The sequence below is a fragment of the Calliopsis andreniformis genome, chromosome 12 (genome assembly GCF_051401765.1).
Source record: "Calliopsis andreniformis isolate RMS-2024a chromosome 12, iyCalAndr_principal, whole genome shotgun sequence".
NCBI classification, from domain to species: Eukaryota; Metazoa; Arthropoda; class Insecta; order Hymenoptera; family Andrenidae; genus Calliopsis; species Calliopsis andreniformis.
In genome coordinates, this window is record NC_135073.1 from 10,362,869 (window position 1) to 10,380,796 (window position 17,928).

The 17,928-nt window shown below is 37.4% G+C and overlaps 1 protein-coding gene across 1 annotated transcript in view; it reads left to right on the plus strand.

Annotated features, from left to right (window-relative positions):
* Positions 1–17,928, plus strand: part of LOC143185865 (uncharacterized) — a 264,291-nt gene that overhangs the window by 147,739 nt on the left and 98,624 nt on the right. The window contains exon 2 of the mRNA XM_076389155.1: positions 16,317–16,534. Within this exon, the coding sequence (XP_076245270.1) occupies positions 16,317–16,534 (218 nt within the window). The remainder of the gene's footprint in view (positions 1–16,316; positions 16,535–17,928) is intronic.

Sequence of the window (17,928 nt, forward strand, 5' to 3'; positions counted from 1 at the left end):
AATAATAAAGAAACTTCCTTCTAGTTTTCCAGATTAAGCCTGCAAGAACTAATTTCTGACTAAACATTTTATTTTAATAATGAAAGATTTTCTATCTCGTCATTTTTGATGATATAAAAATAAAATGATATTTCATATTTTCTCTTGAAGCAGAATTCGTATAACAAAAAATAAAAAACGTTTATGCGGAGTCAGTTTGACGTCTAATCATCACTATTGTAATGATATGGAGTCAATTTGACGTACGTCACCACTCTAAGGTTAACATATTTATTTTATTTCTGCCTCTATTTTGTAACTGTTCCTTAACATGTCTATAGAAGGAAACGTTTTCCTAGCTTACGTTTTCGTTAAATCACCGATCCTTGATCCCTAAAATCCCACACGTGTAATACATTTCGCTCTCTCACGACTCGATTCGTTCGCTTAACCATTCTTTCTCTGAACCCTATTCCCAAGGCGTATTCGAACGTGCAGCGTGCGTCGCGCTTTCAGATCGCGTCAGAAAAGGAACAGATTCGCTGAGGAAGTTTCCTTTAGCACAGGGCTGCCACGTGGGAAGTTTCACGCCTTTTGACGCGCGATGCGCGTGCTGCCAGCGACAGCCGTGCCTCCAGACGATACGTTTCACGCGGATAAAAACAATTTTTGGCGGAAAAGGGTTTGAAAGGGTTTGAAAGGGTTTCTGAGTTATTGCATTAGAGGTGTAACGTTTCAGCTGTGACGTTCGAAAGGTACAGTTCTCTCTCCATAGAAGGATGTGCATAACTGGAAAGGGAAATTTTTTGTATGAATTAATTATTGAATTGTATAATAATTTAGGAGACCAGAGGTTGTACTTCCTTTGTTTATTTAAATTTGATACATTTGCATACATAATCATTTAGCCGGGAGCGTATAATTTTAATAATAATAATGACAGTCTAAAAGAGAATTTTAATGAAATATTTTGAGTAGAAGTTTGAATAAAATTAAAAGTTGCAATGTTGGTTTAATTTTTATGTAAACGGAAAAGTATAAAGTATGCAGTATACGAAAAAGTATACAGGTTATTTGACATCAAGTTTGAACAATTTTACCATGTAATTTTACATGCAAAAGTAGACTGAGAATAAAAAATAATGAAATTGTGCTTGCAGCGTTTGCGAAAAGTGAAGTTTTAAGGTTCGCGTGAAACATGTCTGACTGTTGACTTATTCTACTGCTGGCGTGCATTAGCTAGATCAAGCGCATGCTGTGAGTAGAATAAGTCAAGTCAGACATATTTCACTAGTAGCAGTTGAAGGCTCGTTATCAGAGACGAAGCTTCAAACACAATTTTGTCATTTTTAATTTTCGTCTTATTTTAATATGTGGAATCACCCTTCAAAATTTCTGCCAGTTATCATCAAGCGCAACCATGAATAAGATAAAAAAATGATAAACTGATTAATATCAGCTGTTATAAAAATAAATAATTCTCAAATTAAGAAGGATCAATTTTGCACTTTAAAGTTTTAATTATTTATCCCTAAATATCACAAAACAGTATGAAATGGGTTATTAGTTTTTATCCATTATTTTCAGAAGTTATGAATTATCGTATAAAATTCAACAATTTCGCACGAAATAGTTCCTCCTGTTAGTGAAGGTGAAAGGCTATCAGCAAATTGAAATTCCATTTTCCACAAGTATCATCATAGTAATTGTTAGAGCCGACATCTACATTGCTTCATCGTTTCATGATTAGTTTCATCGTGTTCATATCTGGTTCCCATTCCCTCGCACCGAGGAGTTTTCATTTCAGTAGGGATGAATGAGAATTTTAGTTATCCTTCATTGGCTTTCCGGCTATACAGCTTCGACGAACGTCATACTTTCTGATTTCAGCGAACTGGTTCATTCCTCATTCTCTTATACAATCGAATTTTCGAACTCATGCTAATAGAATTACCTACTACTGTTTCCCCAATCGAGTCGCGCCAACAGCAATTAAAATAACGTGTGACTGATTACTCAGCCTTCTCCAGGAACGCCATCCTTGAAAACAAAGTATAATGATACTCAAAACTTTTTCAAATTCTATTTAAACATTAGTCCAACAGATTTATAAAACTGGGAAAATTTCGCAGAACTTTTTATGATCGCACAAAGTGTTCCTTAACGATAAACGTTCATTTTAATCTTCTTTCCTCACAGAGTGGACATTTTGACCTTAATCTTTTTCAGAACACAAATTCCCACTCTAAAGTCTAATATTACTCGTTCTCATTTTCCGTGACACTACATTAAGCTCAGATCTTAATTCCTTTTAATTCTAACGCATTGGTTCGAGACCAGGTAATCTCGTTTTTGAAATTAGCTTTATAGCCCTCACCGTACCTCAGAAATCTCCACATGAAAGTTCAATACTTTATATACCCCCCTGCCCAAACTGCTCACAATTTTCAAAATTCGTTCAAGCGTTCCCTTCAATTAAATCCATAAAAAGCAACTCATCCAATTTCACGTCAAGGAAAGGTCAACACACAAATTCGTCGACCACCTTCGCAAAGCATCGCTGCCAAGGCACCCTCTCCAACAGCAATTTTATTCGACCGCCCCTTGAGTCGACCACTGACTCCCTGAAACAAAAGAACGAGAGGCGGTAATATCGCTAAGAGAGCCAGAGGAAAAAGGAACACAATCGCCTCGCCACGTTTTTCTTCCCTGTCGCGGCGAATAAAGAACGCGCCCAGGCGATTATTGCGCCAGAAACTCGGGGGTTGAAGGTGCCTCGAGATTCGACGAGGTTCAGGGGCGACTGTTCAAACGAGCCGCGTTAATTCGCTTTAAACACGGTTCTTTCACGGCACGGTCAACCGACGATGGCGGAAGGAAACGTGGCGGCTGCTGGAAGGGGGAGGGATAGCCAGAGGGGATGGCGATGTATCTTGGGATAGTTTATCGATGTGCCACCTCCCTTTTAGAAATCGAAACCACTCGTCTTTTACCTTGTGGAGGTGCGTTAGTCTAAATCACTGGTTGCTGAAGTTGGCGAAGAATGTGGGAAGCGAGGGTGAGAAGGTACTGAGGGTAATTTGTCAAACAGGATGAGGGTTTCATCATTTAATATTGCGTGTTCAAATTAAAATCCTTTTATATGGAGGAGTAATTTTGTGGCTAATCAGTCTTGATGTAGAAGCAAACCTTTTGTATTAAAATAGTAGTTTCGTTTATTCGTATCTTTATTATCCGAACGACTTGAGAACGAACTTCTACTACCCCTGGCAAAAAGTTTTCGATCAAGTTCAACAATATGAAGTTATTTCAAAATAGTGTGATTTGTGAAACGTAAAATTCTATTGTATTAATATAATACATTTGGAAATATTAAATGTGTTTGGTACTTCGTATTGTTATGCTTATGAAGGCTGGTATTTTTATATAATGTGGAAATATTACTAAATATTATAGGTAAATAATATCTTACTCCTTAGTTCAATAATCGTAGTAAAGTTTATACAAAAATTCACTGAATCATAACCCATATAACAATAATTTATCTACTGTCTGGCGACGAACGTACCTAATTCACTGAACGCCACGAGGATACATTTTAAAATCCTCCACGTTTAAGTAGACAAAGTCAACAATTTCTCAGCCCCCAGTGATCACAAAATTATACCTCTGACGCGTCACAGTATTCCTTTAACGATCGTACATTTCAGATATCGCTCCCCAGAGATTCGCCAATATTCACCCCGTATATTTTCACACTTCACTCCACGCTTCGCTGCTACAAACAAACACAAAAATCATTCTGTCCTTTTTCTAAAATCACCGAACCACTCTAAGCATGACCAAATGGTCACGAGGGGATCTGCAGCGGCAAAAAATTGCCCCCTAAATCGCGTCCACAGAGGGAACAGTATCGCGAAGGTAGGTGTACTCAGGAAATGCAAAATAAAGCGGGATCGACGCCTGCGGTGAATAAAAATACGACGAAAAAGTTCGCGGAACGCTGAAAGCTCTCTGTGAGAGGCGGTCTAACTCGATAGTCGATCGAAATCGACGTGTAACTGGTTGCCGAGGAAAAATATCGTCAATACACGATAGAATTCATTTTTAGACGCGATGCACGCCGCCGTTTTGCCTGCTGCATTTTCCGCCCAGATGCAGCCCTCGCGCTGCGCACCTTTTAAATTGCACACCTGGATCCGACGCAGAGCGCATCGGCATGAATTTAATCGATCCGCGTTTCCTTCTCGTTGGTGGATAATACAAACGGTTCTGATGGAATATCGTTGGCGTGGATATGCGGGGGAATTGCTTCTGCATCGATTGTCCAGGAAACACGTTTTGCTATTGTTTGCCGATACTGAAGATGGAACGTGTTCAACGCGAGGGTTATACGGATCCGTAGATTTTTGCTTCCAACAATGTGGACGGATTGAGGAACATAATCATTTTTGCTTTCCCTTTGTACGGTTCTTCGGTGCGCAACTATAATTATTTAGAAAATTTTACAGTGAGCATAAACTTTCGAATAACAGTCGATTTTGCTGGGATATCATAATATATTTCTGTTTATAGTTTAAACAGATTTAACTGTTTATCTTTGTTTATATCAAAGATGTTATAGAAAGGATGAAAAATAAAAGTTATATATATATATGAATAAATAATAAGAAATAGAATAAAGTGGATAGAGAACGCATTATATCAGACGAAAAAGAAAGAAAGATTAAGGTGAATCACAAACAAGTGCAAAGTCAGAGCGCATGAAAGAGTCAGAAATCTTATTGAAAATACTGTTATGTATCAGTGCATACATATTTTTCATTTCCCTTTTTTTATTGTATATGTCAAATTTCATCTGAAAAAGTGATCTCTATATTAGATTAAATAGTAAATTATATCAATTTACACAATACTTTTTCAGTACTTCCATTTTCGCTGGTTAACGATTCCATTATAAATGTTCCAATTTCTCTTCAATGCTTAGTTTTCTCCAACTTTTTCTTTCTGTAAATCTGCAAACCAAGATATCCTGGCAAAGATTTTCTTGTGTCACAGGATTTAGGATAGTTAGTTAATGCCCTGGTATTTGGCTTACGACATGGCTAAATATATTAGAATAAATTGCTACCGTTAAAACAGAGGATCAGGTCGTTCCATTAGCTAGATTATCTGAATTGTCCACTTGGCCAGGAAATAGAAAAGTTAACTTCCGTTCTAGCTCGTTACACTGCACGGTTTCAGCCCTATCCAAGAACGAGACGCGGAAAGTTCCACTTGAAGACGTTTTCCACCGCACTCTCAACTCCAATCCGCAGGATTTAATATGAACGAAGTGCTGAATAAATCCCCTTCTTGTAATATCGTGCTCTTCAGACAAATACTAGTTACATAGCTTACAAAAGTATGATTCTAGCGATCTTAATTCCACGAATATGTAAAATTTCAAACATGTGCTCACAAAGATTCTATATATTTCCTATATTTCAAATATTTTGAACATTAAGCAATAAAGCCTGGGAATGAAAATAGAAGGTATCAATAATATTGCAAGATACAAAAAAATTCAGTGAATATGAAATATTATTGTTTTGTTTTTTTATTTTTATATACCGCTGATGTTTGTATGCACTTTTGCATAATAAGGAATAATTGCATACATGTAAAATCGAGTATGTCTTCGAAAATTTTCTGTTTCCCTTCGCTTTGGGGGTGAATTTTTAACTAGATTTTGGAATCCATGAAACAATAGCAAAGAAGGGAAGGGATTGAGGAGACTGAATTTGCTCCTCGAGTTCTAAAAAGTTGGCATTGCTTCCAGATTTCAGTTGTTCCGACAGAAAGACCAGCCAAACTTGAAGAAGTTTGCTGGGGCTGCCATGCAAGCAGGTCGAATGATACCTTCTTCCGGTTTCCGTTGTAACAGAATTGATCGTATTCCGCTGTGAAACAGAAACAACGCCACCAAAGTTCGACGACAATGATCCGCTAAATTTGAATTCGTATCGCATTTACATACAAACTGAGGCCAATAAAAAAAGTATTACGTTATAATATTTGGCAACATAAAGTAGTTGCGGTCAATAATTTCTTTGTGAATAAATAAAACATTGAGAATAAAAGAAAAATGTATTCCTTTCGTAACTTCAATGAAAAGAATCTAGAAAACAATATATAAGTTGACACGATAAAATAATGCAATTCATTTTTTTAGAAATATGTAATACACATTTTGCTTTAAATAATGTTCTAAGTAATAATTTAAATCGATTCAGCGACGTATATAAATTCTGTGTGTTAACGTAATATTGAAATTCGCTCGTTATGACTTTCAAACAAATAGTGTACGCTCGCAAACAAGCATGCACGTAAAAATGATTTTGAATTGGATATGTGTCGTGAAAAATCATTTTACACATAACGCGTTTCAGTATTGTCAACAATTTTAATTAAGTCTATTACTAAAAATGACATGTAAAATCCAACGACAGGTAACACGCCTCGAATTTTCGTTTACAATTAACAGCGTCGCTTGATGGAAATTCATTTCTGAAGTACGAGTTTCATGAAAGCGACTGTTTTTTCACTGCACTATGGGAATGTATATAATTAAGTTCGATCTGTGTAAAATTAATGACATCTGAAATCTCTGGTTTTAATTAGAATTGACCATTTTCAGTTTTATGACGAAATTTTTCGTTATAATTTGTATAATATCGAAATTGCATATTTCACTGCACTTTCCAATAAAGGTTAATATTATCCTGCATAACTGGTTCGAAATAATTATAAGCAATTGCACTTACACCAAGGCAAAATCTTGTTTTCAGAACTGTTCCTTAAACTGCAAAGATTTTTCATTTATTTCGATAATTACCGCCCCAAAGAGCTGATATTTCGTGTTCCAATATCTCTGGTAATTTTTTGATCTCCATGCAGCTCGTTAGATGGCTTCTACATGGCCACTGTGCTCGTAGACAGTTACTCCAGAGTCCGACATCGCCACGATCGAAGGGATGCTACACTAATCCGTCGGTGAGCCTTCGTTTCGAGTATCCCATAAAGCTTGGCTTAATCGCTGGACAAATTAACTTGGGATAAATTTGTCCTGTCGTTTGATTGATAGCAACCAACACGAAGGAAATTTCTCGTTAGCTTTTGACCTGCATCCACTGTGACGAAATCAAATGCCGAAATTTAGCTGGGATTCCATTCATTAACCTGTCTCAATACATTGACAGCAAAGTGCATCGTTGCATAGACGACCTTCGATTCGTTAGGCTACGTTTCAACTGTGTTGCCTCTGCCATTTTTAATATCTGTTCCTTTGCTTGAATACTAAGATCTTTTCTGAAGAAGATTTCTTGAGAAACGTCATGAATGTTATAAATTATATGCATGATGAGATGTAGGAAACTGGGATTAGTCGTTACATATAGAATCTAGATAGGAGTTTGTGAAACAAGAGAGATATACGAGAGCAAGTGAAACAAGCCAGTATATGGCAGACACGTTTGTTGAAATAAAGAAATGCATGAGAATAAGTAGACAAGGCAGTATATAGTCAGATACATTTTGTAAAGCAAAAGAAATATGCGAGAGCAAGTAGAATAAGTCAGTGTGCGTTCAGACATGTTTGTGAAGTAAAGAAATGCATAAGAATAAGTGGACAAAGCAGTAAATAGTCAGACGCGTTTCGTAAAGGAAAAGAAACATGCCCAAGTTAGTGGGTCAAGTCGGTTTGTGGTCAGACACGTTTTGTGAAGTAAAAAATATAGTGGCGCAAGTGGAACAACTCGTTATATAATCAGACACAGTTTATGAAGTAAGGAACATACGAGAGTAAGTGGAACATACCCGTATGTGGTCAGGCAGGGCACAAATCAATAATTGGATACAGTATTTTGTACATGTAATTTTAAAAGTATTTTTTGGTGATAATTTGAGAGATTAATAAACTGTTTTACATTAACAAAAATTTGACATTGTCTTTAATATTTTAAATTTAATGAATATTGAACGTTGGTGTTCAGGAGAAGAAAACGTGTTTTAATATTTTAAAGAATTAATAATGCTGAAGTTTTGAAAAAGCTATTACCTTTGTTACAATATCTTCTTTCTCATCTAAAGAATTATTGCTATTTCTTCATATTAAAAATAAATATAAAATTTTATATTCCGTGTATACCGTGAAGATCGACAGCGACACTAAAGTGTTCGTTTTACAAGATGGAAGTAAATTCCTATTCCCTGATAAGTGAGCAGTAGTGCTGGACGGCCATTAAACTTGCGTCAAGAGAAATTCAATTTATCTCTTCCTCCATTCATCGTTGATTTGATTCTGTGAAAGATACAGCTGGTACACATTTTCCTTAAATAACCTGTTGAAATTACAGCATGTCTTAAATTTTGAAATACAAAATCGAATTAAATATGCACCACGGACCAAACCTTTGGAATAATTTCCTAAACGAAAATCTAAATTAATAAACTTAGTCAAATATGGAATTTCAAAAAACAAAAATAATTGTATTCAATTTATCATATATTTAAATAATATAGCGATTATTGTTAAAACTATACTTCGAGTTAGAAGTAGTTTGGTGTACAGCATAACTTTAATAAGAATTTTCTCAATATCTTGAAGAGATTCTTATGCCTAAATGTTAGCACCCTAGAAATCTTAATAAACTTTTTTCTCACAAATTTCGTGCTGCTTCTCCAAAGTACATACTTTATCGGCTAGTTATTTTGTACTAGATGTCTCATACTTGGTCCAATAAAAACTGGCTGCTCACAAGTACACATGCAAACGGACGTTCACTTGCGCAATCCTGTTTCCACCCCTTGACACACGAGCAGAAAATTCACCCTGACTTATAACCTCGTACCCCAGCGTGGACAGGACACAGCTAAAATAGGAGGCCAACTACGGTAGAGAGGAGGGGTTCAAAATCGCAGGGTCACTTGGAAAACACACTTGCGATAAATGTACCGCCTACGTATTTACATCTTTCGGGGGCAGGTTTACGAGGGGGCGAGAACAGAAATACATGGTACGCTCTCCACGGCAGCTTGTGTTCAAAGGCAAAGATTTAAACTCTTTCTGTAGTATTTTACGAGGGTGTGGAGTGTGATTATTTGGAAGTTGATTTTCTGGATCTCTTGGAGCTGAACGTATTGAAATTCTTACACTGAGGGTGTGAAAGCTGGCTGAATTAAGTAACAATGTAGGAACACCTATGAGACATTTTACATATCTATATAGCTAAGATAAATCTAGGAATATGACACGACATATACGAATGAATTCTAGGTTTCGAATTTAATCAGGGAGTTCCTCATTTGCTGAGTAACATATTTCAAACTACGTTTTACAGTTTGTTAATCGTTCCATGTTTGGAATTATGTATACACAATATTGTATTTTAACTCGCGGAAGCTAAGTAATAACTACATGTATTTATATTAATTAGAATTCCGTATACGTAACATCAGTACCACAGTAGTGACGACTAAACACGAGTAATCAAATTTCATACGAAGTTTCTTTAGACTTCTGTTATTACTAGGTGATAGAAAAAATCATTTTTGTCATAGGACCAAAAAAATTCGATTCTTAAAAGGTTGAATATGTAGATACGTGATTATCTATAAATTTAGGCGAAGAAAATAAGTCATTCCTTTAATGCCTAATAGCAAAGTCTCATATGAAACTTAAACCAAGAACTTTTAAGGTAGTGCAATTTCTATATCAACTACTTTGTAATAAATACAGTAGGAGATGTTGAGAGGAGAGGAGATATTCAGGTAATCTACTTCAGCGTAGACACCCTGTACATTGACTATTTAATTACAACTTCTATAAGTCCTTACTGCCTGAAAAGGACTCGTACTCGCCATTACCCTGAACTCTAAATTCCCTTCTAATACCAATGATCTCTCTATTATCCCAATGCACATACATTCTTCCCTAAATTCCAGTATTTTCCAAATGAAGTCCTCTCAAAATGCACACAGATATCTTCTGCGCCACGCGTGTCATACATAGGAACGCGACTCCATACACATCTTATCAATTTCTGCAAGAGTAGCTGCGTGGAAGGTTGCAATGGCGCGAAGTTCGTGGTCGAATTATCGCGACAACATGATGAACACTCTGCTGGCTGCCTTAACGCGAATACGTGATCTGACTGGCGATAGAGAGGATTGGCATCGCGTAGTGGTTCGATCCTCGCGTTCGCATACGTGATACAGGTTGCATCGTCGGTGCATCGAGGCCATCGAAGCCTTACGAAGCTGCAACGAGATTGTTGCTCTCGTTGCAATCCTTGTACAATGTAAGATATTTCTGTTTGAAAGTAATGGCTCTCGTCTTAGAGCTTTTCAGAATTTAGATGAATCAGCGAGGGAGTATATCACGATGGTTGTAGATTTTGTGGGCACGAAGCTAGGTTGAGCGTGAGCAACGTGTGCTATCGAATGGTTAGAATAGTAAAACTGTATTGACCCTTTCTGACGTGGGGTCTCAGAATCTCACAGATTTTCTGTGACACTGTGTCGATGCATAAGTTCGTACCATGTCACTTTTTCCCATTTTTTCTGTTTTTTGAATTACCCAAATTTATTCTATAAACCAGCTGGACCCCATACAAGGGATGTAAGATAGTGACCATTTTTGGAGGACTATTCCTTTCCTCCCTTTTTCCTGGCAAACATAATCTTACATCGCAATACCGTACAATGGGTTATTGGTTTCCTTCGTAACACAATATTCTGTTGCAGAATCGATCTTTTCCATGAATTCGAGGCACTTGATATTGTTTTATATTTCATAAAGATATAATAAAAATTATTAATATATTTAAGAAGAAATGAATTAATAATTACAAAAAAGGAGATATGGTATAATTTTTTAAACAAAGTTTTTGAGAAATATACAGTCAACCAAATTGCAAACTTTCATTGAATAGAATTCCCAATACCTCTATGTTTATTTGTATTCATGTACAGTCTTTAGTTTGACGGTAAATTTTACTACTATGGAATTTGTGCAATTGTTTATTATACAAATCATGCCGTTCATTATATTAATAATTTCCCTCCGAGCAAGAAAAGCAAGCTTGAGTGGTCGAGTGTGTATAGAGATAAATTTAGGAATTCCTAATATACGAATTTGCATTTGAACGTGAAGCATATTTGTTTGCCTTTCTGTGATGAGGTTCGGGGCTTGACATGAAAATTTGCTACGCACATACATATGAATTTGCAACTTTATCAGACACGAAGTATACTGTTTATGCAAACGGCTAATCGAAATCACAAATACGAACACCTGAAACTTGTAATACGAAAACAATATGACTCGAAATTTAATAGGAATTTTGCTGTAGCAGATCAAATTATGCAGAATATCAAACATATGAAACTTTCATACTGACTGCATTCCATTTTATCATACATTGCTGTAGCAACTCGTAACAATAATAAAAGAAATATACGAGAGAACCAAAATTTATAAGATAAAATTAATTTACGAAAAGTGCTCAGGGAAGAAAATGAGCTTTTTTAAAGACTAAAAAAAGACTTTTTTAAAGGAGAACATTTTCCTTTTGGTTTGAAAATTTAAGGAACTCCTAAATTTCGACTTTTATTGAATAACACTTGCGTCTGGCTATGGCAGACCGTTACCACTTGTTCTCTTGCGCTCCGTTGCTTCCACAAATTTATTACACGTGAAGCTGTCCATATGCATTACATTTAAAACATTTACTTTTAACAGTACTATAAGCAATATACACGTTCATCAGAAATTCTATCTGAACTTTACGATTTATACCAGCATTCACACAGAGGAGTATAAATTTCCTTTTCATAGAGAATTTATATCCAAACAATATCACGATACACTGAATTCATGAAAACTCCTTGTTATGCATTTATCTGAACAATCTATACATATTTACGAAATCGCGGTAACTCAAATCAGCATCCTCTCGAAATTGATCGTACACAATGCAAAATTAATTTTCGTAGTGAACCGTAAAGTCACATTTCACGTCAGTCAGGTGAAAAATTCGTGATCCCCCTTCCTGAAGCGACTTCAGGAAGAAGAATCACGGACGCTGGGGCGGTCGAAGAATCGCCAGAAAGGGTAATTTCGCCGAGCCACTCGTCTTCTACGTTTTGCTCCCCATGAATGTGCTCCACGTATCTTCGCCGCGCTCGATCCCCGCTGCGGCACACTTGTAAAGAGCGTGTGGAGTTAATGAGACGGAAGAACGAGCGGCACGATATTACAAGTTTGAGAAATGGCCTCATAAAGGCGTTACAGCGTCGTTGAAACTCGAGGCGAAGCTTGGGAAGGATTGAAATGTTCACGAGCGTCAGGACAAAAAAGCTCTGTCACGAGCTTTCGGGATGTATGATCGAGCCTCTGCGTAATTACGCGTCGCTGGTCTCAGAGCGGAGGTTGCGTGTTTCATGAATCACGATGAAAAAGGAAAAGAAAAAGTGTAACGAGGTGATGGGAGTCTTGTGTCATCGATCCGCGTTACTGTTTTGTTCTGATAGTGTTGAATAAACGGTGAGAAGTATTCCAATTCGATGACTTTTCCAGGAAAATGGAAAACCTATGATGAAAATGTGGCACATGGCTTTTTGACTTTCGACTCTTAATTTAATTTAGAAAAACAATTTGTATGGGTGGCTTTATTTAGTTACCACTTAAAGGACGTGGTTTTCGAATTTGTTTTCACGGAAAATGGAGGTCTACCTGGACAGTGGTTTTCCATTTGTTTGTAAAAATATTTCTCTTTGAAAAGAAAATTTCGCTTTGTAGTAGTTTCTTTGTGAATGAATATTGATACATAGCCTTTGAATATACATTTTACTGGACTAATAGAATAATATTTATCTGTAAATTTAGCATTAAAGTATTGACAGTACATTAAAACTTAACTCCATCTAATTACCTTATTTAATACCATCACTTTCACAGCTGAGAAACCGCAGTAACATAAAATAAATAACTACCGCGCATAAATTCTCCATCTACGAATGTTTCACGTCGAGATTGTAGAAAATACAGTGGAACATAATTAGCCTTCGAGATGAGATGCCGATTGCGCCGGTTCTGTGATTTATTTCGAGAAGAAGTTAATTCGAGTCCAATAGTCAAATTTAATCTTCTCTCGCATAAATAAAGTTATAGCTTCGAGAATAGGGAAACGAAGGATACTCAGCTCGTAGATACGTTACACCACAGCTTTGCCAATGTTTCGCGGGAGTGCAAGGTAGTAGAAGCGAACCTCGGCCTGGGCAGATGTTCCTCGAAGAGCACTTGTCTGGTTGGGTGAATTATCGGCTTCGCTACTTCGGCCCCGATCCATCGAGCTGATCGTCCAGCGTGCCCGAAAACCCTGGAAATTCCGCGCCCTTCTTCCGCCTTTCATGTGGTTCGAGACCGATCCGTCTGGCGATCAGCAAATTTCCTGTTGGCTCTGTCTCCTCGTGCTCTCAATTAAGAGTGACGTTATTAACGCCTCCTAAGTTTTCGAGTGAATTTGGAATCTCTGAAGCGTTCGATCTGGTCGTTTCACTATTATCAACATTAAATTATGGCTATAAATTCCCCTAGAGGTGCAATCTGTGAATTCATGCGTTAAAAACGAAGATCCTTTAAACCTTAACCTTATGCAGTTACTACTTTATTAACTGAATTGGAAGAAGTTATATAGGGTGTTTCAGATTTCAATCGATAAAATTGATTGGGGTAAAACGATATACATTAAGTATACACTAAGGGTATATTCGTTTTCGTTTTTGAGATATAGACAGAAGTACTGAGACTGCTTTTAACATTCAGTAAATGCGATCCATGGTTGTAATTATAATACTTCATTTGAAACTATGTATTACATTATAGTATTATAATTAAAAGTAGCTTAAATGCGTCTGACTATTTGTGGTTTATACTACTTTCCTTTCACGTCTCATAAATAAAGACAAGTCAACCCATAGTGCATATTTAATCATAGTTAGTGTATACATTACACAAAAGTAAAGTATTGTCAAGCACTAATTTCCTGTATTAACATAGAAAACAGTACTGGACATTCGAATTATTCACACTCGTATTTAAATCTGTCAGTCTCAAAATTTCATCCGATCGTCACTGTTTTCTATCTAATAGTGCCAGATATCGGGACAAAATGTCTTCCAATGATATCATAGAGTAGAAGAGTGGGGATATCTGTCGTCTTTTCTACATTGCCCCAGGTACCCCCATGCTTCTCCTGTATGACGTCACTGGCAATACTGTTCCTATCTTCGTATTTGACGCGCCAAATTCGAGCACGTATATTAGAGGAACCAATGTAAGCATCACTTGTGAAAGGTGCTTTCGTGAAAATGAGGGATTAATATCATACAAAATTGTTCACAAATATCATTGATTGGAGGATACTGTGTATTTTAGGTTATTTGTTAAACAAAGGAAGTCGATACAGACAGTTAACGATGCGTGCAGAAAGTCCGAGTTTCCAACAAACTCCACGTTAGTAACAGACGATTTACTGTGACTAGAGCAATTTCACTCAATCACTGCGAGCTTCACATGCAATTTATTGTATCTGTTTCCACTTCATACGTGAGTTCATTTCACTCGCTAACTAAAGCTCTTCCACTTTCTTTTTTGCATGTCCTCCCCTCGGACCACGCTTACCCTCGTTGGCTGTTCCGACGATGTTGGTGGTGGCAATGGCGGCGGATCACAACGGCGACACCCTAACAATCCACATGGCATCAACGACACGCTGATTAACTCTGGTGATGGTGGCCACGATAACGCGACTGCGTCACGACGATGGTGACCACAATGTCTGGTACACCCTGGTGACGGTGACAACAATGACACGTTAATAAATCACGGTGATGGTAACCACCCTGGTATTGCTAACAAACCACGGCACCGATGCACTATTTCGTTGGACATCTTGTTGGGCCAATGGCTTAATTGCATTACCACTGCACCCTTTAATGCCTTTTTCATGAACTGCGTTTGATACTTTGTTTTGTTACCTATTTCTTTCAATTCTGTGGAACAAACATTCATCTGGTCTTTCTAATTTCTTGTTTAATTTAACAAATTTATTCTCCTTATTGCCTCTGTGCGTTTTCGTGTTCTATATACTTCTTCTTTGCATTATTCTTTGTTTTCCGCTGTGGTTAATGGAACAACTATTACTTTCATATTTTCAAACAATCTTCACGTAATTATTACAATTCCGTGCAATGATTTATTTTTCATAATTCCTTCAATTTCAATTCCCCGCAACTGTCAACGTTACTATTTTCTATTTCATACTTTTAATTTTCATTCTGAACCTTCGCATTAACCCCGTGGTAACAATTATCATTTCACAAATTCTGTCGCAACCTTTAATTAACCCACACCATAATTCTAATTCTCCAATTTGAATTCCGCTCGTCACTCCCAAACCTCGAAACAAATAATCGCCCCGATTGCCCTCGGCATTTCGCAACGTCATCCCTGTACTTACCGACATCCATCGTCGTTTCGTCTGTTTCGAACGAAACGCCGCATCGCTGCGGTTCCACGTGCAAACGTGCCACTCGAATTCCGCAAATGTGGGCCACCGCTCGGCCGTCCTGTATCTCGTGTGTAAACGAAACGACACGGGGTTTCACGGGTGTCATCGATACATCGTTCCTCGACCGACCCACGATTGATCCACTCGTTAATTACCGCGAATCCCTCGGAACTGATCACCGTTGCGGCGTCACCGTTACGGGTCACCGATCGATCTCTCGCGTGTTTCCTTCCTTCCGGTCTTCCCTGTGAATTTGCACCCCTTTTGACCTCCCTTTCATTCCCGCCCTCCCTTTCGATCGCTTTTATTGCGACCCTCTTTGCCGTGGCTCCCTTTAAAAAAATCCTACGCGAATGCATGCACGTGGATTTTGCACGCTGCGTACTCGACGATCGACGTTTTCTTCTTGAACACTTCACTCGAGGTCGCCTTTTGATTTCTCCGGGAAAATTTTTATTCATAATTTTGTTTGTAATGAATGTGGTTTTGTGTTCTTCTGTGGACAACATTTCTGTGAATGCTTCGCTTCCTTCGATTTTATGCCTCTGTTCGTACTAATTTTACTGATCTATATTGAATACTGATTTTATGTCTCTACTGTTTTCGTTGTTTTTTGGTAACTGTGTTCTTCTTCTAATCTCCTAAATTTCACTCGATGTTATTTCTTCGTCTCGAATGTTACTTGGATTTTATTTGGCAATGATCGTGGTATTGAAACGATAGCCTTGTTATCAGGCACCCTGAAGACCTACCAGCGAGCAGCCTGCGACGAAGAATCGATGACACTCAAGTGTCCACCTGGCACGACGATTTCTGTCGCTCTGGCTCAGTACGGCAGAACAGAGGCGAATGGCACTGGAAGATGCAGCTCCTCTGATCCGCCACTGCTCCCTGGGGACAAGCAGCTAAATCGCACGTGCATCTGGCGGCAGTCGTTGCAGGTATGTGTTAAGAAATGATCCTTAATCGATTATGTTAGGGACATGAAAGTTTAAGTAGCTTTAATGGTGATTCTACTTGCACAAGGTTTGACAAAATTTAATCCTTAACTAGTATAGCGTTAGTATTAATAATACATGATGGAACAAGTGTGACTCTATTGTGAAATAATATCTAATTGTAACGTGTAGAAATTTCATAAGTTTTCAATCTATATATTAGATATTTTCCATATTGAGCTAGTATAAATACTGTGACTTCATACTAGCTAGGAGTTAAAATTGATTATGTGAAGTAGTAGAATTTAGAGAAATATAATTCCAGAAAGTCCAAAGTTTAGAATTTCAATACAGCTTAAAGTCCAGTTATTTCTGATGTAATCTTCTAAATGATCCGTTTCATATTTGGGATTTAACGTCGACAAAATACTAAAGCTATCTTCTCAAGCCTCTGGCAAGTAGGATTAGTTTCAGTATTACCTCGTACGATATATTAAAGGTAAATGATTACCATTACCACGATAGGACGGGTAAGATAAGTCGCCATTAACCTGAACGCACGTTGCTGGCGAAGGAACTTTATGTTAAAGCATTATCTAAACTCCGATCGACATATGGCTTTCATCGTCAGGGTGAGGAAGCCTCGCTTATCGACGGCTCTGTATTGTTACTTCCTGCAACTCGCTAATTGACGCTTGAATTGGGCAAGTTTAATGGCACTTAAGTCTTGCGTTATCGGTTTTAAGTAGAGAACTGTAGTTCCCCTTCGACAGTAATCCAAATGTTCACGTAACAAGGTAACTATCGACGGCAATTTAGAGAATACGATTATCTGAATAATTCTGTCAGTAGCAACAGAAACATGGTACTTAATACATACTAATAGCTTCCTATGTATACTAATTTTCAGTAAATTCAGTTTAATCTTTAGTGACAAAGTTTGTTTAATTGATGAAATTTTTATGCTTTATTCGTGTATTGATTTCCACTCAAATAAGTATACAATATTCAGTTGTTTATACAAAATTTTTGTGTATTTATAACATTGCATAGAAACAAGAGAATTGTACTTCGTTTCGAATGTAATCAAGGAATATTGTGTTGAAAAATAAGTTTGATTCGTTTCACGTCCGCGATTCGGAATCCAGCCTTTCACTCCCAAAAGTTTATCTATCATCTTATATTTATCCGCTTCTCGCGAAATCCTGATTTCTAATCCTGAAAAAAGACGTGGGCGATTGCCCTGCCAACTCGACTACTTCCCTGAACGAAGTACCGAACTGGAAAAGAATCGTAAACCGTATCCACTCCGTTGGTTTAACCCTTGTACGGTTCAATCCTCGTAACCTCTGCTTAGGTTTGTAAGCTCTCGAAAAAGATTCCGAGCAAAAGCTTTT